The sequence below is a fragment of the Cygnus atratus genome, chromosome 13 (genome assembly GCF_013377495.2).
Source record: "Cygnus atratus isolate AKBS03 ecotype Queensland, Australia chromosome 13, CAtr_DNAZoo_HiC_assembly, whole genome shotgun sequence".
NCBI lineage: Eukaryota > Metazoa > Chordata > Aves > Anseriformes > Anatidae > Cygnus > Cygnus atratus.
Genome location: NC_066374.1, coordinates 11161539 through 11187326, shown reverse-complemented (window position 1 = coordinate 11187326; position 25788 = coordinate 11161539). Strand labels below are relative to the sequence as shown.

Below are 25788 nucleotides of genomic sequence, written 5' to 3'. Positions count from 1 at the left end.
GTGACTGAATCCTCGCTGCTGGGGTGCAGATGCCTGGGGAACAGGGAGACAGCCCCGTTTGCATGTGCATCCCTCACCTGTGCAGCCGCCAGCCACTCTGCCAGCTCCCAGTGCCGGGGGGCACAGCACCTCTCCTGCTCCTTAGCAATAAGCCACCTTATCCAATTCAGCCTTCCTGAACTGTCATTTAAGATTTTGCCCTAAATTGCCATTTTCTCACACTGCAGGAGCCTGCAGGTAAAGGAGGCAGCTGCTGGTCCCTGGGGGCTGCCCGGGGCAGGAGCAGCAGCTCCAGCCCCACAATGAGCCCAGGCTGACCTGTGGGGGATACGGAGGCTCCCAAGACTGGGTGCTGGCCCGAAACCTGCTTCCTTCTCTGCCCTCAGTGGTGAGAGGGAAGGTGGGACCAGGCAGGGACCGCACCTAACTTTCCCTTCCTCTGCAACCCTCCCTTTCCTCACCTCACTGCCAGACACAGGCCAGGACACAGAGCCAGCTGGGTCCTGCAGCCGAGCTTAATGCCGCGTTTGCCCTCCCTTTCCCTTTGTTTTTTCCTCTCCTCCTGTCACTGCCACCCTGGAGGAAGAGAGGGAGAGGCCGTCGCTCACACGCTCCTCTCTGCATTAACCCGCTTGAGTGATTCCTCCCCTGATGCCTTTGGGAAACTCTCCAGCGCTCTGACGGAGGCCGCGGGTGCTGGCTTTAAATCACCTTCTCCTGTGGATTACGACAGCTGGCTGAGAAGATAAAAGCTTTTCTCTCCTCTCCCCTTCCTTTTCACTTTTCCTCCTAAAGCCGCAGCGGTTCCCAGCCGCAGGCGCTATGCTGGCGGGAGCCCTGCGCTGCCTCGTGCTCCTCTGCCTGGTTGAGGAGAGCATCAGCAAAGTCCGGAGGTACTACATCGGGGCCGTGGAGACCGCCTGGGACTACACACACAGCGACCTGCTCTCCGTGCTGCAAACACCTGCGGGGTAAAGCTTTTTCTGTTGCAATTCCAGCGCACTTAGGGCTGCTCTCCCACCCCACGTACGTGATGCTGGGTCTGGGGGGCACGTAGGGCAGCAAACAGAGCATGCTAAGTGCAACCCTGATAATGCACAGGTGGGGTAAATCTAGAGGGAGAGCAGCAGACCTGTGCTGCTTTATTTTAACACCATTTGTTGGTGATCCTTTAAAGTCTGTGCGGGGAGCCCGGGGCTGGTTCTCCAGCCAGTGCTTTCTCCATGGGGAGCTTGAGGCAGAGGGGGAGCCCCATGTCTCCCTGCCTGGGGAGCTGTGCTCCTGCTGCACCCCTAGGAAAACTTAACTTTCAGCTGTTTATACCTTTGCTTGCATTATATTTATATCTTCGCCTGCGTTATGTTGCTGGGGCCGGACTTTTCCCTTTAGGGAATGAATGTAACTTTTAGTGTCTGAGCAAAAAATGGTGTTGGTAGGCAGCAAGAGGAGGGAGGAAAGCATGCTGGCTTCGCCTGAATGCTTTGGAGAGGGAAGGAAAAGTGGCTGTTGCATTGCTTGGGCACGGGGATGAGACGTGAAGCTGTTTGTGGATGGGCTGCTCTGAGCCCAGCGCGGGGAGCAGAGCTGGATGGCTGTGTCCCTGTGGATCTAGCTGTACCCCTCTGTGTCACCCTGCTGCTGCCTCCTCTGCGGGTGGAGGGGGAGTCTGCTACCTGTACCCTCTCATCTGTCCCAGGCTGTTTCACCAGCATCCCTGTGTAGCCAGAAACCGCTTCTAGGACACAAGTCTCACTCCACCAGCATGCCTAAAAGACGAGACATTTTTCTCTCTGCCTTCCCCCCCAACCCCAGCCACCCAGCATGCTGTCCCACTGCAAGTCTCCCTCTGCTCAGCCACGTTACCATGGGCAGCCCCTTGTGGGACCACCCTGTGGGCACCAGGCAGGTGGCCTGAGGCTGTTTGCCCCTTCCTACCAGGGCAGAAGACAACCTCAGCCCTCTCGGAGGGCACCGGCCTGCCCATGGGCGCAGCTCCCGGGGGAGCCGTGGCCGGGAGCGGGGCTGGCTGGGCAGCGTGGTTCCCAGCAGGGTGACAGAGGGGCCTTGTTCCCGCAGCCTCAGCCCTGCTCCTCCCGCTTGGGGAGGACGCAGGAAAACAGCCAAGCTGCGGAGAAAGGGCACGCAGAGGTGAGCCAAGTGCCTCCGAGCCGTGCCTGGGGCACCTCCTGCTCCACCGGTTCTCCCTCATGGCACCAGCACCCCGTGGCAGCCCCACAGACACCGCTGGGCAGCCCCAGGGGTGCACCTCTGAAAGCCCTGCATGAGCCCCGGGGCTGCTCTGGCACGTTCCCCATGATTTCAGTTTCTCCCCCTCTCCCCAGACACGACCTGCAGTGTGTCCCGCAACAGCCCCGGGGGTCTCGGCTCAGGCTCGGCGCTGGCGGCCACGTAGCCCCGAGCTGTCTGAGTGCTCCGGTGGCGTGGGGTGTTGGCCTTGGCCGTCTCCTGGCTCTGGGAGATGAACAGATATTGCGGCTAACAATGCTGATCGGCCGCGCCAGGAACTTTGCTCCTCGGGGTAGGAAGTCGGTAGGGACCCTGCGTGCAGGGGAGCTGCCAGCAGCTCTTGGACCAGACGTCCCTCAGCCCTGCGATGGCTCCGTCACTCTGCCTGGGCCCCACGCTAAGCCCCCATGTCCCCACACCTCCTGCCAGCCAGCCCCACGTGTCGAGAGGGGCTGGGTTTTGTGCCAGCAGAATCCCCCGGCTCCAGAGGGCTTCTCCCTTGTTTGCTGCAAAGTTAGCAGGACTGGACCCTGGTGTCTCAGATATGTCTCCAAGCTGGGCTTGCTGCGAGTTAGAGATTAAGGACTCCAGCCCTGCTCTGCCCACAGTTCTCTGGCCCTGGGGTGAGCAAACCAAGGTCTCCTGACGGCAGCCAGCAGCCTGGGGGCGAGTGTATCGTGCTTTCCTCAACTTCTTAGTCACGCTGGCTCCTTCCTCTTCCCCTCGAGGAAGACTCAGGCAGAGAACTGCTGCCTGGGTTTATTTAGTCAGAGCAGGAGAGCAGCCCTTGCTGTTTCTTCAGGGGGAAAAAAATACCACCTGGCTCCTGCTCCAAACAAAGCAAGGCTGGAGGCGGTCTGTCTGGTTACTGGAAATGGTCTCAGTCCTGGGGCTGGGGCTGATAAGCGGGCCTCTAAAATCCCTGGAGAAATTAATGGCTTTGTTATCCTGATAAACGTGCTGGATCCCTTATGGAAAATGAATTAACTAAGCTGCTTACAGATCAAAAATGGCCAGCGGAGATAAGTGGGGTGTGAAATACGTTCAAGCCTCCTTTATCCTCCCGCTTCAAGGAGTGTTTTTTTTAGGGACTGGCTGTAAATCCCAGTTCAGCCAGAAAAGAAACGAATGTGGAGACATTGTTTGGGCTGCAGTGCAGACGGGAACGCACTGCCGTGCCGCCTGGCACAGGTTTTCCAGAGGGAGCAGGGGAGGAAGAAGAGGTTATGGGTGATGTCTGCCACACTTGCGGGTGCTGGGGACGGGGCGGGCAGCGCAGAGCAGCCGTGTGTGGCACCGTGCTGCCTGCTGCTGTCTTCTTCCATCGTGACTAATGCCATGGCATTAATCACGGCCACGTCAGCATCCGTGAGCCGAGAAAAACCTTTCCAAACACACCTGGTGTCTGTCAGCAAACAGAGGATGCGAGGGTGAGCGATCCCGGGCTGGCGCGGCGTGCTGGTGGGGAGAGGAGGAAGAGGATGGCTGCAGCCCATCTGTGCAATCAGCCTTGGCTTTTCCTTCCTCTTACAGCGTGTCAGGGCTGCCGGGACCTCAGCCCCCCGCACCCGGTGCCCTTCCACATTACAGGAAGGCGGTGTTTGTGGAGTTCCCCGATGCCTCCTTCACACAGCCCAAGTCCAAGCCGGCGTGGATGGGTAAGAACCATGTAGAGAGCAGTGAGCCCAGTGGCCAAACCCATCCTGGGCGGATGCTGGTGAAGGCCAGCTGCTTCTCAACCAGGAGTGGGAAATATGTAAAACCTGGGCAGAGCTGCCGGGGGTGCAGGGAGCCTTGCTGGTGCTGGAGCACTTGATACTGCCATGCTACATGAGGGACCAACTGTGCAGGTGGAAAGCCAGCCCCTCAGGGCCCGTGGGTGGGTGTGAGCGGCTGTGCCAGCCCCACTGCTGACCGCCCAGCTGCCTGACCTCGCTGCCTTCCCCCTCCAGGTCTCCTGGGCCCCACCATCCGAGCAGAAGTGTATGACACAGTGGTCATCACCTTCAAGAACCTGGCCTCCCGCCCGTACAACCTCCACGCCATCGGGGTGTCCTACTGGAAGGCGTCAGAGGGTGAGTCGGGCCATGGCCACACGCTGCGAGTCCTCGTGCTGCACCTCCTGCTCCCAGGAGGAGGCACGTCCCTCCCCGACCTTGGTGTCGGCTCTGCTTGCTGCCCTGAGCCCAGCCATCTCCTGCAGAAGTCGGGCTCGCCAGGGGGCTTGGGGTGGGGAGGAGGCATTTCTGTATCCACCGTGTGCTGGGGATAAAGCTTCAGTGAAATCAGGCTGTTCCTCTGGCTGCAGGTGCAGGGTACGAGGATGAAACCAGCCAGCTAGAGAAGGAGGGCGACAGGGTGGATCCGGGGAAGACGCACACCTACATCTGGGAAATCCAGCAAAACCAGGGCCCCACAGACGGTGACTCACCATGCCTGACCCACTCCTACTCCTCCAACATCGACAGCGTGAAGGACACCAACTCCGGTTTGATTGGAGCCCTGCTCGTGTGCCGGCCTGGTAAGAGCAACCCAGGATGGGGACAGGTCAGGTGCAGTCATGAGCTGAGAGGCAGAGGAATCAGAGACACCTTCCAGAGGCTGAGCATGGCAGTGGGGTCAGTGAGCTGGCCCTTTCCCCAAGGAGTTCCTTCCCAGTGTGGGAGGCAAACACCCCTGGATTTCCCTAGAAGGGAGAGAACTTGGTTAATTTTTGCCTTTGCAAAATTTCAGACTACAGATGAAATCTTTTGCCTTGTAGCTGAACCTTATCTACTGATAAGGTGAATTTCTGTGGAAGCATACGTGTCTTTCCTTCAAAGCTTCACTAAGCTACAATCATTCAGTGTTTGCCAGGGCACTTTGCCAAACAGGATTTTGTTGGAAGACATAAAGGAAAGTTTTTTATGAGCAAGGGCAGAGACAGGACACAAGGGCACTGCTTCACCCACAGTACCTGTGCATTCTTTCTTCCTTTGGTGGACGTGGAGATGAGGAAATCTTGACTGTTAACCATCTCTGGGGTGCACGGCGTCAAGAAGTGAACCTGGGGCAGAACTGGTCTCCCCTGGCTGAGCCATCTCCTGGAGGTGGTTGTCCAGACCCCGGTGTAGTCACCGGAGAGGAATGGGCACCTGTGGGTGCGACTCACCCGGGGCTCTGTCTGCAGGCCCCGATGACTCGCCGCGAACTATTTCTCTGCTGACAAGCAAAGTCTAGACGAGGAGTGCAGACAATGGTGCTGATGAGGGGGCTGGATGAAATGGGCTCTTCCAGGTGACTAAGTGAATCCCGAGAGCCTGCGAGGGAGAGGCAGGGCAGGCTGCCCCTTCGGTGCATGCTGGGGCAGCTGCTCTCAGCCACAGGGTTTTAGGGATGAAAGGCTGGGAACAGGGCTGTGACAGTCATTGACCTCGTGAGACGTGGCAAAACCAATCCACAGCCTGGCCTTGATTTGTGGAGGGCAGAAAGGGACTTCCCTGGGAAGATGGGCATGGCACTTGCTGATCTTAAAATGCCCCGTTCCGTGGCCTCTTGCAGGGACCCTGGTGAGCGATGGGACCCAGGACACGCAGCAAGACCTTGTGATGCTGTTCGCAGTGTTTGATGAAGGTAACTGCCCCACCTGAGCTGACCACCTTGGTGTCAGACCCTGAATTCAGCCCAGTCTGGGGCGCATGCTTTGGCCACGGTGTGGGCACAGCCGCTCAGCTCCCTCTGAGGGGTTCAAGCCCTGCACAGCCCCTGGCCCATGTGCTCCTGGTACTGCACTGCAGCTCCTGCCTCCATGCCCCAGATGCAGGGAGCTTGCAACCCCCAGCTCCCACCCCTCTGCCCTTCACACGGGCTGAAGCCGGGGGGAGAAATGCCTTGTCACGTGCAACAGTCACCACCACGTTCACGTGGAGTGGACAGGTCTCCGAGGATTTCCAAAAAGCACTGAGCAACTGACCTCCCTGGGTTTTGGCTTTCACACTGCATCCTCCTCTCTCCACAGGGAGAAGCTGGTACTCTGAGCCCGACCCTCCGGCAGCTCCTCAGCCCCTGCCCCACACCAGGGAGGAGCTGCACACCATCAACGGCTACGTCAACGGCTCGCTGCCCGGTGAGCACCGGTCTGTTGGGGCGGGCATGGAGGTGGTGGGAGGCAAGAGGGGTCTAGCTGTGTCTGCAAACCTTTCTCCAATAAAAGGCAAAAGCAAAAGTCCCCTGAATTCCCTGGCCTGGTGGATCCATGGAGCTGAGCAGACCTGCTCCATGCACAGCAGGTTTCCCCTCATGAAGGTCCTCACCTACACCAGCACCCCCCATGTGGCTGTGGGACCTGGCCCGAGATGTGTCTGATGGACAGGTTCTGGTGGAGAGGTGACAACGGAGAGCTGAGACCCTCGGCATGGAGCCTGCCCCCTGTCTCCTCCCTGGCCTTAAGGATCTATTCCGGTCACTTTTAGCACTCAGTGCTAAAAACAAGTGCTTGGCTCTGTACTTGACTTTGTTTGGCTTCAGTTTCCAGGAACTTGTTATTCCCTTCCCCACTAGATTGCAGAGCCCTTTGTCACACAGTGATTTCTCCCCAGGAAAATATTTTTACAACGCAGTCAAGTTTTCTCCCATTTCCTAAGCACACTGAACTCTTTGAAACTCTCCAACGAAGGAATTTTCTCCGGCCTTTAAATAATCCTGGTGACCTCTCTCTGCCCTTCCTGGGGTATTTCAGCTCCTGCTGAAGACGTGCTGCAGCCCTGCCCCAGATGCAGTGTTTGAGCGTGAGGCTTGCCAGCACCGTGATCAGACAAACGCTTCCCCTTCCCAGCTCCCTGTTCCTGTTTTATAGAGCCAGGGAGTGCATCTGCTCGTCTTGCCACTGCATCACGCCATGAGCTCCCGTCAGCACGCTTCTCTCAGCCTTTTCCAAAGCCCTTGCAGGGGCTGGTCCGCTGTTCTGTAAGCCTGGCTTTATTTCAGCCGGGTGATGCGACCTGCCCCTCTGTTGTGCTCAGACAGCCCACATTTACGTGTGACTTCTCCTGCTGAAGCTTGTAGGGCAGGGGACTGTGCTCTGCACACATTGGGCTCTGTGTCCGTGACACCAGGAGCAGGGACACGGGATGGACACGGAGGTGTCCTGACTCCCGGGTGCTTTCCTTCCCTCCCGGCAGGTCTCACGCTGTGCCTCAAGAAGCAGGTCCACTGGCACGTGATAGGCTTGGGCACTGGGCCAGAAGTGCACTCCGTCTTCTTTGAGGGACACACGTTTCTGGTGAGGGGCCACCGTCTCAGCAGCCTAGAAATCTCCCCTGCCACGTATCTCACAGCTCAGACCATGCCAGGAACAGCCGGTCAGTTTCGGTTGTTCTGCCAGATACCGTCCCACCAGCAAGGTAACCTGACCCTTCAGGAGCCCAGGGAAAAAGAAGTTCAGGGGATGCCCTGGGCTCTGTGTGGTGCTGCATCTCCAAGGCCATTCCTGCTTAATCGTGCTATATCCATGTGCAAATCGGCCCGTGACCGGGATGGCATGTGTTGGCCTGCGTGGTGGCACATTTGGTGGGGATAGCAGTGGAGAGGTCATCTTCCAGCAGAGCCTGGGGGGGCAAGCACCTGTGCAGGTAAGTCAGCATGGCCCTTCCTGCCCCTTGTCCGAACCCAGCCGGCATGGAGGCCCTTGTGAAGGTGGAGCATTGCCCGGAGGAGCGCCTGCTGAAGATGGGGCAGCTGTCAGATGAGCCAGAGGAGGTGGAGGACCATGAGGAAGAAGAAGGAGAAGAAGAGGAAGCTTACCATGTGATCCAAGTGCGCTCTTTTGCCAAGAAGGACCCTGTGACCTGGACCCATTACATCGCGGCTGAGGAAATGGACTGGGACTACGCCCCTGTGAAGCCGGCATCTCTGGATAGGTGAGAGCGAGCTCCCGAGGCCACAGCATTGCTCCCTCAGGCAGCTCTGCCAGGTCTTCCCCTGCTCCCCAGGAATTTATTTTCCTTCTGCCCAGCCTGGACAGCTTTGTCCCAGCTAAGGACGCTGGACAAGGATGGGTCTGGGGGGCTGTGGGAAGGCAGGAACTGATGTTTATCAATTTTTACCAAATGCCACCATCGGTGGCTGTCTGAGGCAGCTCCGTCGTGCAGGTCTGCAGGGTCAGCCCCTGCAGGCAGCAACCCCTGGTGCGCCTTCCTGCCCCAGGGCTGGGAGACGTGCCCGCAGCCGGAGGTGTGGGTGGCCGTCCCTGCAGAAGGACTTGCTCTAGAGGGCACACTCCGTTAGTCTCTGTGCTTTAGTCAGCACCACACAGCAGTGACGCCTGTCACCTGCCCCAGTGCCACTCTGCTGATGCGGGGTGTGTGGGCTGGGGCTGTCTCAGCAGCAGGGTCACTGGGTTCTGCCCTAGGTGGACATCCCGGCCCCCAGAGCCACCTGCAGCCCCTCGTGGGGTAAGGGAGGGCTGGCAGAGAGCAGCCAGAGGGGGTGTCCTCTCCAGCTCAGGCCTGGCTCCTGCTAAGGAGCTGGGATACTGAGAACAGACAGCTGCTCTGCTGCGTTATTTCCACACAACACTCATGGCCCTGACACGGGACCGCCCGCCAAGCTCTCAGCTCCCCCAGTCACCACTTCCCTCCAGGACAGGGCAGCGTGAGCCCAAGGCTGCCCATGTGCAGCCTAGCTGAGGAGTTTCCCCATCAAAGAAGCACTGGTTGCTGCTCCAGGGTGCTGAGGTGTCCTGCAGGGATGAGAATATCTTTTTATTTTGCCTCTGTACAGCAGTTGGCTGGGCCATCCCTGGGCTGCCAGGGATGCATGTGGATGCCATCCTGCATGTGGCCATTTGCTCTTTCTTGCCTGCAGAAACACCACGAGCCTGTTCCTGGAGGCTGGCCCTCAGCGGATTGGTTCAAAGTATAAGAAAGTGATGTTTGTGGAATATGAGGATGCAGCCTTCAAGAAGCGCAAGGTGTCGTTCCAAGCAGATAAGGGAATTCTGGGACCTGTCCTGAAGGGGGAGGTTGGAGATCAGTTTAAGGTGAGAGAGTGATTGTTTTCCACACAGAGACTGGAAGGGGAAAGCTTAAAAGCTTGATGCTATTCCTCCTAATAGCTCTTGGTTCTTGGCTGTGGTCTGACATAGGTCCTTGGGGAGATCTATCATGTCTGATAATGTCCAAAGTTCAACAGAAAGGGAGATGCTATTGAAAGGCAAAGCTAAAACTCTTGCTGAGTTCAGCATGAATGCTCATAATTTTGCTCAGCCCCCTTCGCTGTAGTCATCTTAGGACTTGTTTGAGTTAATCCATGACCCATGGCATCTAGCACCTTCTTCTGAGGCAGAAGTGCCTTCTCGTTCTCCACTCCTCTCCATCTGAGTGTTCTTACCACACAGTACTGGGGGCTGCTGCTTGGGTCTCCTCACATGCCCTGTTGCCCGCTCGACTTGTTTGCTGCTGGGAGGAATGGGATCTTTCCAGGAGCTTCATATTTCCGCTCCCTGCCTGGGGTTCCCTGTGTGTCTGTGCACATGGAGCTGAGGGTAACGCCTGTGGTGAAGCTCCGACAGAGCTATTTGGGGATGTAAATGAAAGGCTTCACACAGTTAAGTGGGGAGCACTTTGAAGCTGTTGACTGCTGTGCACACTCAGTGTCTTGGCCCTCTGGGGCCTCCTGGATTGACAGAGCTCTTCTGTCTCGTATGGAAAGGTAGACTAAAGATAGCAACCTGCTCTTTCATAAATCTGACATTTTTGCGCCCTCCCAAAATGTACCCAAAGTGGGCACCTCCCGGAAAGATGGTCAACATAGTCTGGTGGAGAAACAAGCAGTCATTTCTTCTTTGCTGCCTCTCTCTTTGTGGTCCTGGATGTGTCCGGGTTCCTCCCTTTCAGACGTGGACAGTGCCAATACCACAGCCCAGCACTTTCCCCCTGCATGGACACCCTGAGGGCAGCCATGAGGGCTCACAACAGTCTGGCAGTGCTAAATGTCCTGTTGGCTGTCCTTGTTTCAGATTGTGTTCAGGAATCTGGCAAGCCGACCGTACAACATCTACCCTCACGGCCTCACCAGCGTAAGGCCGTACCACGCTATGAAGTCCTCTCAAGGTAAGGCCGTGGGCAGGCCATGGGTGTTTAGGATGTCAGGTGGCCAGTGCCATTTTCCTGGGCCAGGAGAGCTTCCCCCAGCCTGTGGTAAGACTAGCTGCCCAACTCATCCATCCGAGCACTTGAGACCCATGGCTCCTGGAGACGATTCTTGGTTCATGTCCCCATTGGTGCCATGTAACTGTGTCTAAAGAAGGCTTGGGTAATGGCTGGAAGAAGGGACTTTGTCACCCGAGGAGCTGGGATGGGTTTGGTTCACCCTGGAGGTCTCCACTTTCTGACATGGCTGCAGTGAGCAGTACCTATCGCACCCATCCCTGGTGAACGCTGCCAGGAGCACCTCGTGCCGAGCTCAGGTCCAATTGCAGGGTCTGGAGCAAAGTGGCAGAAGTGGGATGGCAGCTGCTAAGGAGCTCAGAGCTGGTCCGGGTCTGTGACATGTTATTATCACAATTCAGGTTTTCTTTCAGGAGTGTCGAAAGAGCAAAGTGGCCCACCAGCCCTTTTTGGTACCAAAACTACCAGTTTGGGTAGTTTTCTATGTGGCTCCTGCTATCAGGAAACCTCCTTTCGGAACTCTTTTATAAAGCGGGATGACCCCTTGCAGGAGCAGTCCTGACCTAACAGATGTGCCCTTGGGCTGTGTGTTGGCAGTTAAGGACGTGAAGGACATACCTATTGCCCCTGGCCAGTCCTTCACCTACAGCTGGAGGGTCACGACAGAGGATGGGCCAACGCAAGCGGATCCTCGCTGCCTCACCCGCTTCTACTACAGCTCCGTCAACCCGGCACGGGACACAGCCTCAGGCCTGATTGGGCCCCTCCTGATCTGCTTCAAGAAGTCCATGGACCAGAGAGGAAATCAGGTGGGTCCTTCAGGTGTGGCAGAGAAAGCATCACGTTCCCTTGGCAAGGAGATGCTTTGCCACCTTAACTGCCAGGCTGAAAGGCTGGAATAACTGTGGTGGGCGAAATATTTGGGTAAAACCAAATTTGGTTGTCTAGTTGTCTTCAACCCTGCCATCAGTCCCACCCCCCTGTCTTCTTCCTTGCATGCTCCCTTCCCTCCAAGACTGGACCCTACCTTATGTGCAAAGCAGTAAACCGCTCCCCATGCACCCAGGCTAAGGGCTGGCAGCCACCCTGCACCCTGGGTGCTGCTCTGGCCAGGCCAGCAACATGCCCTTCCCTCTCTGCCTCCCAGATAATGTCGGATGAGACAAGGCTGGTGCTGTTTTCGGTCTTCGATGAGAACCGCAGCTGGTACCTGGAGGAGAACATCAGGCGGTTCTGCACCGACGCAGCCCACGTGGATACCCAGGACCCCCAGTTTTATGCCTCCAATGTGATGCACAGTAAGTGCCCAGCGGGAGGCTCCCCACAAAGCCCACACAGACACTGGCTGGTCCCTGCCCCAGGGAATGGGCAGCAGCTCGGCAGCCCCTGGGGAGCCAGGTCCTGATGAAATGTCTCATACCCTGCTCTCTTCCAGCTATTAATGGCTTTGTCTTTGACAACCTGCATCTGAACCTCTGCCTGCATGAAGTTGTGTACTGGTATGTCCTGAGCGTTGGGGCCCAGACAGACTTCCTCTCCGTCTTCTTCTCTGGAAACACATTCAAGCGCAACATGGTCTTTGAGGACGTGCTTACCCTTTTCCCATTTTCTGGAGAAACTGTCTTCATGAGCGTGGAAAAGCCAGGTTAGTAGCATGGGCTATTCCATAGACCACGGGCTGGGCATCACAGCAGGGCGAAGTGAGCATCTCCAGGCAGGGGCAATGCTGCGGTCTGATACCAGATCACATTTTGGCAACCCCAAAAGCAAAGGGATGCTCAGCCTCTTGGAGCAGCAAAATGAACAGTGGTGATTACATCTCCCCAAAGCTTAACTCAAAGAAATGGTTTAAATTACTATATCTTACTTCACGATTAGGGTGCATTAATGTCAAACGCATCCTGCCAAGCCAGTAAGCTGGCTGCAGTGATGTGGTGGCAGTGGCAATGCTGTCCCTGCTGTGGTTCCAGCGCTGCTCATGGCATCACATTTACCCACACACCTCTGCAAGGACAGGCGCACCGGATGCACAGAAGTCTTAGGAAGGGTTTGGTTTTTATTTCCTCCTACTCAGCTTTTTTTTTTTTTTTCCCTTAGTATTTGCAAAAGCAGAGCCATTACCCATTTCCTCACTAACGGAGGAAACACAGAATTTGGCCGACACTGATACGCTGGTCATGGGTATCCATGAGTATTTCTGGGTATCCAGATACCCAGGAAGCTTTCTAAATTCCAGCCAAACATTGCATCCCTCTGAGCTCTGCTTTCCGCCTGCTGATCTGAGGAAGGCAAGCAGTCGGCCGGCAGCAGATGACAGCTCTCTCCAGCGTCAGAGCTGGGTTATTACACACTTATTTGGCAGAGAGCAAGTGCGTTGGCTGGGGATGTGAGCAAGAGGCAGCCTTTTCATTTCTTTCTCCTCGAGTGGGAGAGACGTGACGGCTACGTCTGGGCTGGGGGAGAGGTGTATCTGCCAGCACCAGCACGTCTTTGGGGGTGGATAATGGTGATTGCTCTGCTGCTGGCGATAATACTGGAGGTGTTGTGGTTTCTCAGTACATTAACTCCTCTCACCAAGCGGCTGGTGGGGCCTCACGGGTGCATGCAGCTCGCTGAGCTCTGGCAGGAAGCACCAGCCCTGCTGGTGGTGCTTGTCAGGATCACCTCTGATGTTACCAGCAACCCTGATGTCTTGTGAGCCTGGCTGTAAGATGCTCTAGGGATTCTGGAAATGTTGAAATTACTAGCGTGATCTAGAGGCTGTCTGAAAATACAGGTTACACTAGCAAGGGAGTGGCGTGGGGATGGCAGTTCTGATTTCCCACTGCGGTGTGCTGATGGTGTCCTCTTGTCTTCTCCCGAGACAGGCACTTGGACACTGGGGTGCCTGAATCCTGATTTCAGAGACCGAGGGATGCATGCCAAGTTCACAGTCTCTCAGTGCCAGCATGAGGAATACCCTGATGAGGAAGATTATGCGGCTTATGAAGAAGATACCTTTGACCCCCAACCAAGGGGCTTCTCTAAGAGGAGGAGATGGCGCAGACCATGTGTGAGTGAGCAGCTGAACAATGTCACCTCTTCCAAAAATGAGACGGGGAAGCCAAGATTGTGCTTGACAGAACCCAGCCACGGGGCCCTCCCGAGCAATGGCAGTATTTCTGGTCCCTCTTCCAATGGCACATCAACATTTTCGGGTAACCCACATCCAGCTGATATTTCCCCACCTCTGCCGGAGACAAACTATGATCTAGTGTCCTACGAATCCTTCTTAGAAGACGAAGAAGAATTGTCAAAATACATCAGCCAGGACCAAGGGGCTCTCCCCTCTGGGGAACGCTTGGCAAGCAGCAGTGGAGAGGTCCATGGTGCTGCTAGCTCCGAAGCAGGTCAGAAACAGCTGCACCAAGCTACATCGGCTCCAGATGATATGGTGGGAAATAAGGTGACAAATATCTTAGAAGTACAGGAGCCAGTAAAAGAGATAATGGTCCAGTCTGGCGGTACGTTAGAGATCCTGGAAGCAGAGCCTCAGAAGACAACAGCTCACACAGCGGGCCTGCGGGACTCAGCTGCCTTTGCTGCTGGTGAAGGTTCTCCTCAAGGGACCTGGAGCTCATTTCACCAGAACGACCTGGAGCACAGTCTGGGACTTCAAGACACATCTTCACAGAGTGCTGATGAAATGCCCTTAAATCTCCATGAGTCAAGGGAGACAATCAATATGGAGCTGGCTTTAAGCACTGACCCAAACTCCTCCCTCACACTGGCCAGTTCTTCAGCACCCTCAGACAAGCCAGGGGACAGCAGAACTTCCCGCACTGGGTCTCAGAGACACACTGGAGAAGGCAGTCATTCCTCAAAGGAGTTAGATGCTAGGCTGGAAAAAAGACCTCACAAAGTGCTTTCACAAGGCTTTAATGAATCTTTTGAAGGGGAAAATGTTTCTTTCCCAGACCTGGGACCCCGAAGGCCTGTAGAAGAGCAAATCCTTACAGATGTGAGTAACTCCTTGCCTGCAAAAAGTGGCACAGAAGAAGCCAGTGAACTTGCCAAAGGCACAAGCCTTCTCGAAGCCACCTTTGCACACAGCAATGACCTTGAGCCTTCCAGCTACCTGACGACAGAAGAGAGGGATGAGTTAATCCTGGAGGCAGTGTTTCAGGGTGCTATGGCCACTAAGGAACTGCCAGAGACAGACAGACTTGTCATTTCTGAACCTAACCTTGTGGCCAATGACACAAGGCAGCACCCAAATGATTTCTCAAACAGCCCTGAGCAGTTTCAGGGACCTGGAGCTCCAGCCCTGAGCACGGGCAGCCCCGACTGGAGGCCCCGACAAGCCAGGTCACTGCAGGGCAGAGGCTTGGTGTGGGGTCTGGGCCTTCCAGGCACCACTTCTCCTGGCAGCAGGGTGTCCCCCTCTGCAGATAACAGAGCAGAGCAGGATCTGGCCAGCCAGACCCCTGAGCCAGCAGTGGGAAAGAGAGGGTGCAGGCCTCATTCCCCTTTTTGCAGCACTCGCTTCAAGAAGAGGTCCCTGGAATCACACGGTTCTGGGGCTGAGGTGATGGTGACCCAGCCAAGCCTGGAAGAAACGGGGAACTTGACTGAAGGGAGGCAGCGCCCAGGCAGGGGTGATCCACAGGCTGTGCCTGCAGACGGAGCTGAGGAGAGGCATGCTGAGGGGGGGCCAGCCCCGAGCAGCAGCGGAGGGGCTCAGCGCAGTGGCAGCTCCCTCCCCACACAGGCAGTGCCAGCAGCTGGCAGCTCAGGACCGCAGGATGGTGCCGTGGCCGCAGACCTGGCCTCAAACTGGGACCCAGTCTCAGCAGTGGCAGCGGGGCACACTGGGGGCTTGCAGAGCCCAGCTCTGGCCGAGCTGCAGCCAGGCAGAGGGGCTGCTTGGGGGGCTCCATGGGGCGAGCAGGCTCAGGGGAGAAGCCAGATGGAGGAGGAGACAAATGCCGTGGAGCAGCCGGGTCTGGAGAGGGCCTGGTTCAGTCCCCGGCCGCAGCAGCTGGAGGCCAATGCCACAAAGGGCTCTGTGCCTGAGATCACCTCTGGGCAAAGCCCAGAGGAAATCCCTGTGAAACTGGCCTCCGAGGAGAACTATTCCCTGCCTCTGAGCGGCCCTGAGCTCAGGCACAGCACTACTGAGAAGCCAGCCCAACATGTGCAAGTGAGTCCGGATGAACGGCAGGTGCTCAGGGGGGAAGATGTCCTTGGAGAAACCGGGAAACGGGGAGAGCCTGAGGAGGACGGGGAAAGCAGCAGCATGGCAGGGGAGAGGACCCATGCCCCAGGACATGGGGAGAACCAGGCTCTGAACAACTTGAGGCCAGAGGCTGACAAACTGGACTATGATGACTATGGTGAAACAGAGCAGGCCATGGAGGATTTTGACATTTATGAAGAAGCGGAGCACGATCCACGCTCCTTCCAGGGGCGGATACGACAGTACTTCATTGCAGCAGTGGAGGTGATGTGGGAATATGGGAACCAGAGACCCCAGCACTTCCTAAAAGCCATGTAAGTGTTGCTGCCCCTCACGTGTTGCCCTGGCATAGTGTGGCATGGCTCCATGCGCGGCTGGCACTTTGGGACAGGCAGGATCACAGGTCTGTGACTGTGTGGCCTAGCCAGGCACTCTGTGCCAAGCAGCCCGGGGGAAGGATGATCCCAGCACTGCACCTCCGCCCAGGGAGCTCGGTACCTCCAGGGTCTTTGAGCATCCTTGCAAGTGCATAAGGGATGCTCTAGGCTCTGCATCACCCAGCTTGTGGTGCAGATCTGCCCCCTCGCTCCCCAGATAGCTCAGTGTAGGTGCCCGTGGCTGTGCCCTTGGGCCCCACAGCAGCCCTGCTCCTGCTGCTGTCTGTAAGGGGCAGTCTCACCCGTGCTGCTTCACCGCCCTCATCCCCGCAGGGACCCCTGGAGTGGCAGGAGGAAGCCTTTCCGACAGTACCGCAAGGTGGTTTTCCGAGAGTACTTGGACAGTTCCTTCACTCAGCCACTGATACGGGGAGAACTGGACGAACACTTGGGCATCCTTGGGCCGTACATCAGGGCAGAAGTTGAAGATGTGATCATGGTGAGTTGAAAGTCCCTGTTTCCTATAACTCCTGACATCCTGCCCCTCCTTGCTGGCTCTGCTCAGCCCGAGCGAACACTGAGCTGTGCCTGCAGGCTCTGGAGTGCCTGTGGGGGCACTCAGCACTGCTTCCACCCCCTTCCTACCCTCCCTTTGCTTCTCCTCCACTCCAACACAGGTCAAGTTCAAGAACATGGCCTCGCGGCCCTTCTCCTTCCACTCCACGCTGCAAGGCTACGAGGAGCTGCAGGGCACGGTGTCAGGCGAGGAGGCGGTGCAGCCCGGCGAGCTGCGGGACTACTCCTGGAAAATCCTGCCCCAGATGGCACCCACCACACAGGAGTTCGACTGCAAGGCCTGGGCTTACTTTTCCAACGTGGACCTGGTGGGTGGCAGCCTGGGAAAGTGGTGAACCGTGGGTGGCATGGCCCTGGCTGTGTGGTCAACGCTTTTCCTGTGGTGCTGTGCTTAGAGCAGCCGATGGCGGTGTAGTTCTCAGGTGTCTAATACAGCGATGAACGCGTGCTGCTGATTTGTCTTCTCTTGGCTTCCCCCCTTTTCCCAGTTCTACATTTTTGTGAGACTTGTAGGGAATTTGCATTCTGGAGCCCTGTAAGCCTCTGCCAAATCTGGTTGAATTTGGCCCCTAGGTTGCGATGCTAGTGGAGCACAGCTGGACAGAGGGACACCACTTCCCTTGAAAGCATGTACAAGCACTTGCTGTGCAGCCTTCCTTAGCTGGGGACAGCGGGATTCCCAGTGTGTCCCTCCCACCCCACTCGTGCCATGCCCTGTGTATGGGTGGCAGCCAGGCCAGGGATGCAGGCAGGGCCACCACTTTCCTTGCTGCTGTGATGTTTGCAAGCATCAACGCTATGTCCTACTCCAACTTGTTTCCTGGCTCCCCGGCAGGAGAAGGACCTGCACTCGGGCCTCATCGGACCACTCATCATCTGCCGCCAAAACGTGGTGAACCCTGTTTCCAGACGGCAGCTGGCTGTGCAGGAGTTCTCCCTGCTCTTCACCATCTTTGACGAGACCAAGAGCTGGTACTTCCTGGAGAACATGAAGAGAAACTGCCGCCCGCCTTGCCACATCCAGCCGGACAACCCTGACTTTAGGAGAAACCATTCCTTCCATGGTGAGATCTTTGCCCTTGCCTTTTCCATCCCACAGTCTATACTGGGATGGGAAAACTCGGGGGCCTTAAGGCACCCCGTGATCCAGCTGCTTCTGACCACTGCCTTCCCCAGCCATCAATGGCTATGTGAGGGACACGCTGCCCGGGCTGGTGATGGCTCAGCAGCAGCGGGTCCGATGGCACCTCCTGAACATGGGCAGCACCGAGGACATCCACTCCGTCCACTTTCATGGGCAGATGTTCAGCGTCAGGACTAGCCAGGAGTACCACATGGGAGTCTACAACCTTTACCCTGGTGAGATACAGCACGAGCACTGTGCACAGCCCAGCTGCGTGGCTTCATGTCCATGCCTGTTAGGGTGTGCCAAGCCTGTGGGGGATAGCAAGTATGGGGAACAGGTCTGGAAGAGTCAGGCTGTGTGTCTGCACAGTGCCTGGCACCACAGCAGCCTGTTATGGCTGGTAACTCCCCTCTGATCTCCATTCCTGGCCAGGTGTCTTTGGGACAGTGGAGATGTGGCCCTCGCATGCTGGGATCTGGCAGGTGGAGTGCAAAGTGGGGGAGCACCAGCAAGCCGGGATGAGTGCCCTCTTCCTCGTGTACAACCTGGGTGAGTGACCAGAGCGGCAGGGCTGGGTGCTGCTGTACAGCATGCTTTGAGCTCCCTGTCCCCCAGGGCTCTCAGCTTTCTCCATGGGTTGTCTAAGTGAGGTCCTCTGGGTCTCACTGAAGTCCTGACTTCAGCCCTTGCCGCCTTACTCATCTCTAGCAGAGCCCGGGATGCAGTGAAGGTTGGGGACCAGCTTCATTGGGCTGCAAATCTTGGCCCCCAGGGCATGTTTCCCAAAACTGAGGGTCCCTAGACCCCCTGTAAAACGCACTGACCCCACTGACTGAAGCCCATGCTGTCAGGAGGGTGATGTGCCCAGTGCCCGACCCCATGTCAAGAGGTAAACTGAGGCACAGAGCGCAACGCTGCCTGATGGCAGGTTGTGCTGATGAAAGCATCCCTGAGAGCAACTGCCAAATACGCACAGGAAATCTGTCTCTGTTTCCCCCAGAACAACACATTTCTCCCTCACCGTAAATAGCGCTGGGGGAAGTGGTTTGTGAGGCTGGGTGTTTTATCACACCGTGACAGCCCCTCTCCTCTTCCTAAAGGAGCAGTAAATGTCAGCCAGAAAGTGTTTCCATAAGTTAAATCTGCTTAAGATTTCATATTTGCATTTTCCCCCAGAAGCATTTGCCATGCAGCAGTGATGCCAAGAAGTGACAAGTAGCTAATAGTAAGAGTTATTGTACAAGGCAAACAGCCCTGTGCTCAGCAGACCAGAAGAGAGACGTGGACAGACAGGGGTGCCAGGCAGGTTTCCCTTTAGCGACGTGATATTTGTTTTTAAATGGTGCTGCCTGGCAACAAAAAGGCCCGGGAGCAAGACACGGGTGTAAGGAAGAGCCACTTGTCAGCATTGCTGGGAGATAGGGACGTGGGGATGGGAGGTCAGGGGCCTGGGGACTGGGGAGCACAGCACCAGCTTGGCCGGAGGTTGGTGATGGGTACTTTGCTTTGGACATTGAGATCAGGAGCAAGAACTTACTGGACCCTGAAAATTCAGGGGTGGATGCAGAGACGCATGAGATTTCCCACTTGGTGTGAGATAAATGAGTCTGGGGGCTCCTGGAGGCTTGAGAACACTTTCCTGAGCCTGGAGGCAGCTCCCCAGGTTGGGAGAGACTCAAAAACCTCTCTGTCTAACCAACTCTGCCTGTTTTTCTCTGTTTTTCTCCTTCCCCTCTCTTCCTGTTGGGCTGCAGATTGCCAAAATGCCCTGGGGCTGGCCTCAGGCCACATTGCGGACTCCCAGATCACGGCGTCGGGGCAGTACGGTGAGTAGGGGGCGCTGCTGGCGCTGGGGCAGGTTCAGCCAGCACAGCCCAATCATGTGCCCTGGACAAGACTTGGCTAGAGCAGGTCCCCTCCATCCATGCCTACGCTGGGGTCCCACCTGGGACCTGGGGGTGCCCTCCCATCGTGTCAGGGCTCTGCCACCCTGCATGTGGCCACCGACCCCCTGGGAGATCGGTGTTGCTCAGGCCCTACCCTGGGGGTGGACATGGCACTGCCTTGTGCTCCTCATACCTGTGCACTCTCCTCACAGGGCAGTGGGCCCCTTACCTGGCCAGGCTGGACAACACCGGCTCCATCAACGCTTGGAGCACTGCCCACGGCAATGCCTGGATCCAGGTGAGAGGGGCCCCGAGGCTGGGGACACTGCAAGGGCACGCCAGTGGCTGGTGTACCAGGCAGAAGGACACACAGGCACGACCGTCGGAGATTAACCCCATTGTTTTGTTTCCAGGTGGACCTTTTGCATCTCATGATCATTCACGGCATAAAAACCCAAGGGGCTCGACAAAAGCTCTCCAGTCTCTACGTCTCCCAGTTTGTTGTCTTCTACAGCCTCGACGGGCAAAGGTGGAGGCAATACAAGGGGAACGCCACCAGCACCCAGATGGTGAGGAGGGGAGTGGCTTCCCAGGATGGGGCCTCTTGGGGTGATGAGGGCTGGGGAGCTCGGTACCCAAGATAGATATCTCCTGGGCCCCCAGATATTTAGTTAGGACAGGAAGAGTGATCCTTCACCACCAGGATGACTGAACTGCAGCTCATAGATCTGCAAGCACTGTGTTCATCTCTTTCACTTTAAATTGTTATTTATTTCCACAGTCCCGTGTGGCTGTGAGATCAACACTAAGATTATGTTGCATTTTATATAGAGGTAGGCAAAAGATTTTCCCTGAATATCTCTTTTGACCCCAAAGGCAAATTTGGCTTTCTAAAAACAGTGTGCAGATGCAGACGGTTTGGTGGATCTCTGTTTATCAGAAAACCCACAACCTAAATACACATAGGCTGGTCATTCCAGTGAGTGAAGAAAAGTACCCAGAAAAGCCTCCATCAAGTATACCAGCTGTGGCCAAAACTCTTCCCAAGTTCAAAAGTCCCAGGACTGATTTTTTTATTATTATTATTTTTGTTTGGTAAAAATATAAAAAGTTTATTTGTATGGACCCCAAGTTTCTCCCAGTCCTCTTTCTCAGTGGTTTGCCCTGGCTTGCCCCGTTCACATTCCCTTGGTCTGAGTCACATCTCAAAATACTTCCCTGAGCTGTTGTCCTCTTGTAAGGATGGTGATAAGATACAGAAGTGCCAGACTGAAATGATCTTGTCCATGCTAATCCTTGTCCTGCCTAGCTCTCTTTCCACCAGTATGACAGCCCCTTTTTTTTTACCCTTTCCCTGCAGCTGTTCTTTGCAAACGTGGATGGAACCGCAGTGAAAGAAAATCGCTTCAACCCCCCCATCATAGCCCGGTACATCCGCATCAACCCCACGCACTACAGCATCCGGACCACGCTGCGCATGGAGCTCCTCGGCTGCGACCTGAACAGTACGTCCCGCCTCGGGGCACCGGGTGCTGAGGCTGGGGCCGGATCCAGTGGGGTGCTGAGTGCTCCAGCTCCGTGTGTTTGATGATTCCTCGTGTTTCGGGGCTGCCCTAACAGTTGTGGAGGGGGAAGGAGATGGCATTAAGGTGTTGGGGGAATGAAGGTGGAAAACCTCATTACGGTTTAAGAGGCAGCAGCACCAGAAGGAGAACGCAGGGCTCTCACTGGTGCTCTGTCCTGAACCACTGGAAACCTCAGGCAGCAGTGAGAAAAGAAGGTGGAGGAGTGCAGGTGTAGTTCGGCTCCCCCCAGCCAGAGCCACGCTGCAGACAGGGGCACCGAGCAGTGCAGGGCCCACGATGCTGCAGCGAGGCACGGGAGATGCCGTGCCCAGGGAAGTGCACAGAGGGCAGCTGGAGGAGGGAGCAGCCAGGAGGCATCTCCACGATGGGCCCACTCCCCTCTCTGACAAGCATTGCTTCTCTCTTCCAGGCTGCTCCATGCCCCTAGGAATGGAGAGCAGAGGGATCCCCGACCAGCGCATCTCCGCGTCCTCCTACAGCACCAACGTCTTCTCCAGCTGGTCACCCTCCCAGGCCCGCCTCAACCTCCAGGGGAGGACCAACGCGTGGAGACCAAAGGTAGCCCACGCAGGGAGACCCCAGGCAGGCAGCCGGGGGGATGCCAGCAGGCAGGCTGGCTGCTCGCTGCGTCTGCTGGCCAAGGCGTGATGAATAGTGGTTCAACCGCATGCGCCCTGCAGGCTGCCAGCATGCAGGCGGGGGATTTGCCCCCAGCAGCTCCAACCAGACACCTGATGGGGCGGGTGAAGCCTGGGATGATGTGCAGCTTGACTTCAGCTACAATGAGCATGTCTACTCATCGCTGCCGGCGGTGCTGCTGAGGGGTAACGGGAGTCTGTCTGTCTTCCCCCAGAGCAACAGCCCCAACGAGTGGTTGCAGGTGGACTTTGAAGCAACCAAGAAGGTGACTGCAATCATAACCCAAGGTGCCAAGGCTGTGTTCACCCACATGTTCGTGAAGGAGTTTGCTGTCTCCAGCAGCCAGAACGGCGTGCACTGGAGCCCGGTCCTGCAGGACGGCAAGGAGAAGGTAGGCAGAGCTGCCCCGCAGCCATCCTGCAGCAGCCCTGGGGCAGCAAGCTCAGCCCTTTGCAGCAAACATACTCACAGCATTTTTGCAACAGCAGTGAGCCGAGCTGTGCTTGTCTTCATCCTAAAGAGTTCCCAAGAGCTGCTTGTCCATGTTGATCCTGTCTCCAAGTCACGGGCTCACTGCACCAGAGCCCAGCAGAGCAGACAGCAGCACCCCAGATTTCTCTCTCCTTTCCAGATTTTCAAGGCAAACCAAGACCACACCGGCACAGTGATGAATGCGCTGGAGCCACCCCTCTTTGTCCGCTACGTGAGGATACACCCCCGCCAGTGGCACAACCACATCGCCCTGCGGATAGAGTTCCTTGGCTGTGACACTCAGCAGGAGTACTGATGGCTGCAGGGCCAGGCACGGGCAGTGCCAGCCCATGGACCCACGTCCAGCTGGACACTGAACTCTCATGGAGCTGGCCCCGCAGGGCTGTGCTCGCTCCGTGTGTCCAGGAGGTGCTGGTGGCATCAACAGAGGTTCTTCTGCTCCAGGAGCCCTGGCCATGCTGGTGGCTCCTGCTGATGGGGCGGATGGTTTGTCATCAGTCTACCTGCCCCTCATCTACCACATGCCATGTAGTCAGGCATAATGCTGAAGAATTAAACAGTAATTTTCCAGTATCTCTGCACTTTCTCCTTTTCTCCAACCTTAGAGTCCCCAGGGGCTCAGTCAGCATTACCAGCAGCTAGTAATTAATTAGCCCCAGAGATCCTTCCTCAGCTTTGTTTTCCACAAGCACAGCCCTGCAGGAGGCAGTGGCTGAGATAAGGGCTGGGGGCGGAGGCCCTGCTCCCCTCCCCAGCGCACATTTCACAACCAGTGGGGATTTCGGATCTTGCCTGGAGGCAGCGCTTGCACAACCTGACTCAGCACTGGGCTTTGGTCCTCCAGTTCCCTTAATCTCCTTCCCATAATGTGCTTGCTGTCATGGCCCGATGCCACCGTGGGGCTTTTCAGGGCTGCCTCCAGCAACACCCTCCTTGTTGCTCCCTGCAGCAGCTCTGTTGGTGCAGTGACTCTGTGGGGCCTTGGACTGCTTCTGCCTCACGCCCAGCAGTGGGGACCTTCCGGAACGATGGCCACCTCAGAAAGGCCTGGGGTGCTGCGGGCAGGTGGGGGCCATGGCTGCCGGGGGGCGCGCCTCTCCTCTGTGGGGGCAGTGGCATCGTCACCACCGGCACGGCAGAGCCTGCGCCCGCCTGCACCCTGTGCTGTGAGTCCCTGGGTAGGGAGGGGGTCTTGGCTGTCCCACAACACCCTGGCTGCTGGTGTGGGGCACAGTCTCTCCTGCAGGCCAGAAAGGTTGTCAGTGGGGAAGTGTTTTGGTACCTGAGCCTGTTTAGGTGCCGCTGATTCGGTCTGAAACCACAACAAGGCTCCTGATGCTTTTGGAGAACCAGGACGTCCTCGTGGCAAAACAAAACGGAGCTTGAGGTCGGCCTTCCCCACAGGCAACCCTTCCTCCAGGCTGCCCAGCTCCTGGCAGCTGCGAGCAGGGTGCAGGAGAGGCAACGGTTTCCCGACCGCTCAGCCAGGCTCGGTGGGAGCAGGAAAGCCAAGTGCAGAGTGTCCCAGCCATGGGCACCCTCCTGCCCACCCTCGGTCACACCAGGCAGGGGACAGTGGTGCACACAGACACTCCCCGCCACGGCCTGTGCCAGGAGGAAGTAGGGACACGTGCTGCAGCTCAGCCCAGCGGCGTGACCCATCCAGGAACCCACACCCAGCAGAGATCAGAAGCTGATGTCTTGAATGAAGCAGGGCTGAAAACCTCATGCGACCGCCTGGCTCCGCATTGCTGTACAAGGAACCTTTGCTGTGGCCCTGGCAGTGATTACATTACAGCCCCAGGCAGGAGATGCAATTACCCTTTGGCTTAATTGCATTCTGACAATAATCAGGCACAGATGTGAGCAGACGCTGCCTGGCGTGAGCCGGCCTTGAGACAGGAGCTGGGACCATAAGTTTCTCAACAGGGAGCACCCCAGCCTGGGGCAGGGCTGTGCCACAGCCACCCTGCCAGCGCAGTGGCTGCAAGCTCACAGACCTGGTGCAAGGTCTCACCTTCAGCATAGGAGCCCAGAACCTGCCACCTCGGGCACTTCTCAGGGCAGCCTTCTTCCCAGGAAAACTACATCTCTCCTGAGAGACCCCAGCTCAGCCCAAACGTGGCAGGGTCACGGTTCCTGCCTGTACCAGTGCATGCTCAGGCTCATCCTGCCTCCAAGAGCAAGCTGCTCTGTCGTGGCACCGTTGTCCGGTGACACGGGATTAGATCAGAGGGAAAGCTGCCTGCACCAGGGCCCTCTCTGGACCATTTTCAAAGAGGCGACTGCTGAAATCGCAGTGGGCAACCAAACAGCCTTTGCCAGCATCCCTGAGCAGTTCCAGGCTGCTCTCCAGGCACCCAGCAAGCAGCGAAGGGGCTGTGCTGAGCAGGAGCCCTGTGTCAGGGCCTGCCAAGCTCTGGCATCCATTACTGGAAGCGTCTCTTGACATTTATCTTGTGGGGAATGGAGACCAGACGCCGTTTCCTCCTGGCATGACACAGCTCTGAGATGCACCGCAGCCTCCCCCGAGACACAGACGTTTCTGTGCAGGGGAAGGGCTAGAAATCCCTTTCTAGTGCGGCCCAAGCAGAAATTATTTCTCCACTGCCTCAGTTTCCCTGTGTGTAAGCAGGAGGGAGTGAACAGTACCTGCCTTTTCTGTCTGTCAGCTGCCTCCTGTCACACTTCTCCCTCCCACTACGTTTTCCAAGACTGGCTGCAAGGCTTCGGTTCACTCTCCGTATTTCCTGCCTCCCACCCTGTGTTGTTACCAACCAGCTTCACAGGCTGCGGGTGCAAGAGCCTGGAGCCAGTGTGCTGCCTGGAGGGCAGTGGCCTCACTCTGCTCACACCAGCGCATGCTGCGGCCCTGCCCCACCATCCCATGACATTCATTCTTCCCCCAGCCCAGACGAGGGTTGCTCTGGCTGAGATCTCCTCCTAAGTGCCCTGCAGATCCCTCCTGGATAGGGGGAGGATGGTCCCAGCAGCGTCCTCTGGCCTCCTGGGCACATCTGTCAGTGCTGCATGCCATCAGGCACCTGGGGACTTTGCTAGGCCCCCAACCTAGTTCATTATTTTCTCACTGTACTCTGATTTTACAGGCTTCCCAGGGAGCTCTGCAGACGAAGACTGGGCCCCAGGGCCCGCCTGAAAATCATCGCGCAGCTGCAAGAGGCCATGGCCCTGCGCGCTATCCTCCTCCTGCTCCTTGTGCTGACTGCCCTGATCTCCCAACATTTCTCCAAGGCCAAGGCCACCTCCTCCCAGGTGGGCAGGGTGAGGCTGAGGAGGAGGCTGGTGGCAGACCAGGGGAGATACTTGGATCATGAGGGGAAAGCCTCTCATCACACACGGGAGAGGGAAGGCTCCAACCAGTTGATCCAACGTAAGTACGTGGCGGGTATTCAAAACACGCTCAAATCCAAAACCACTCCAACCCAGGAAGAAAAGGCGATGGTATTTCTAGTGTTTCTCTGCTCTCCTCCTCA

The 25788-nt window shown here is 56.8% G+C and overlaps 1 protein-coding gene across 1 annotated transcript; it reads left to right on the top strand.

Moving 5' to 3' along the window:
• Window positions 1-822: 822 nt before the first annotated feature.
• F8 (coagulation factor VIII) lies at window positions 823-22589 on the top strand. The gene is made up of 27 exons (XM_050713376.1): window positions 823-971; window positions 3781-3905; window positions 4200-4322; window positions 4556-4768; window positions 5788-5859; window positions 6245-6352; window positions 7407-7628; window positions 7898-8144; window positions 9091-9265; window positions 10244-10337; window positions 10992-11203; window positions 11542-11692; window positions 11830-12039; window positions 13262-14847; window positions 15118-15926; window positions 16323-16488; window positions 16667-16873; window positions 17401-17629; window positions 17742-17924; window positions 18124-18240; window positions 19446-19517; window positions 19790-19875; window positions 19991-20146; window positions 20938-21082; window positions 21573-21721; window positions 22017-22193; window positions 22434-22589. The coding sequence occupies exons 1-27, from the start codon at window positions 823-825 to the stop codon at window positions 22587-22589; spliced, it is 6339 nt and encodes a 2112-aa protein (XP_050569333.1).
• The last annotated feature ends 3199 nt before the right edge of the window (window positions 22590-25788 follow it).

Bases quoted from the DNA above. Each gene is read 5' to 3' on its own strand.
- F8 (XM_050713376.1), top strand. From the start codon at position 823: ATGCTGGCGGGAGCCCTGCGCTGCCTCGTGCTCCTCTGCCTGGTTGAG. The intron at 3,906-4,199 runs GTAAGAACCATG...TTCCCCCTCCAG, and splicing joins GTCCAAGCCGGCGTGGATGG to GTCTCCTGGGCCCCACCATC. The intron at 17,925-18,123 runs GTGAGATACAGC...ATTCCTGGCCAG, and splicing joins AGTCTACAACCTTTACCCTG to GTGTCTTTGGGACAGTGGAG.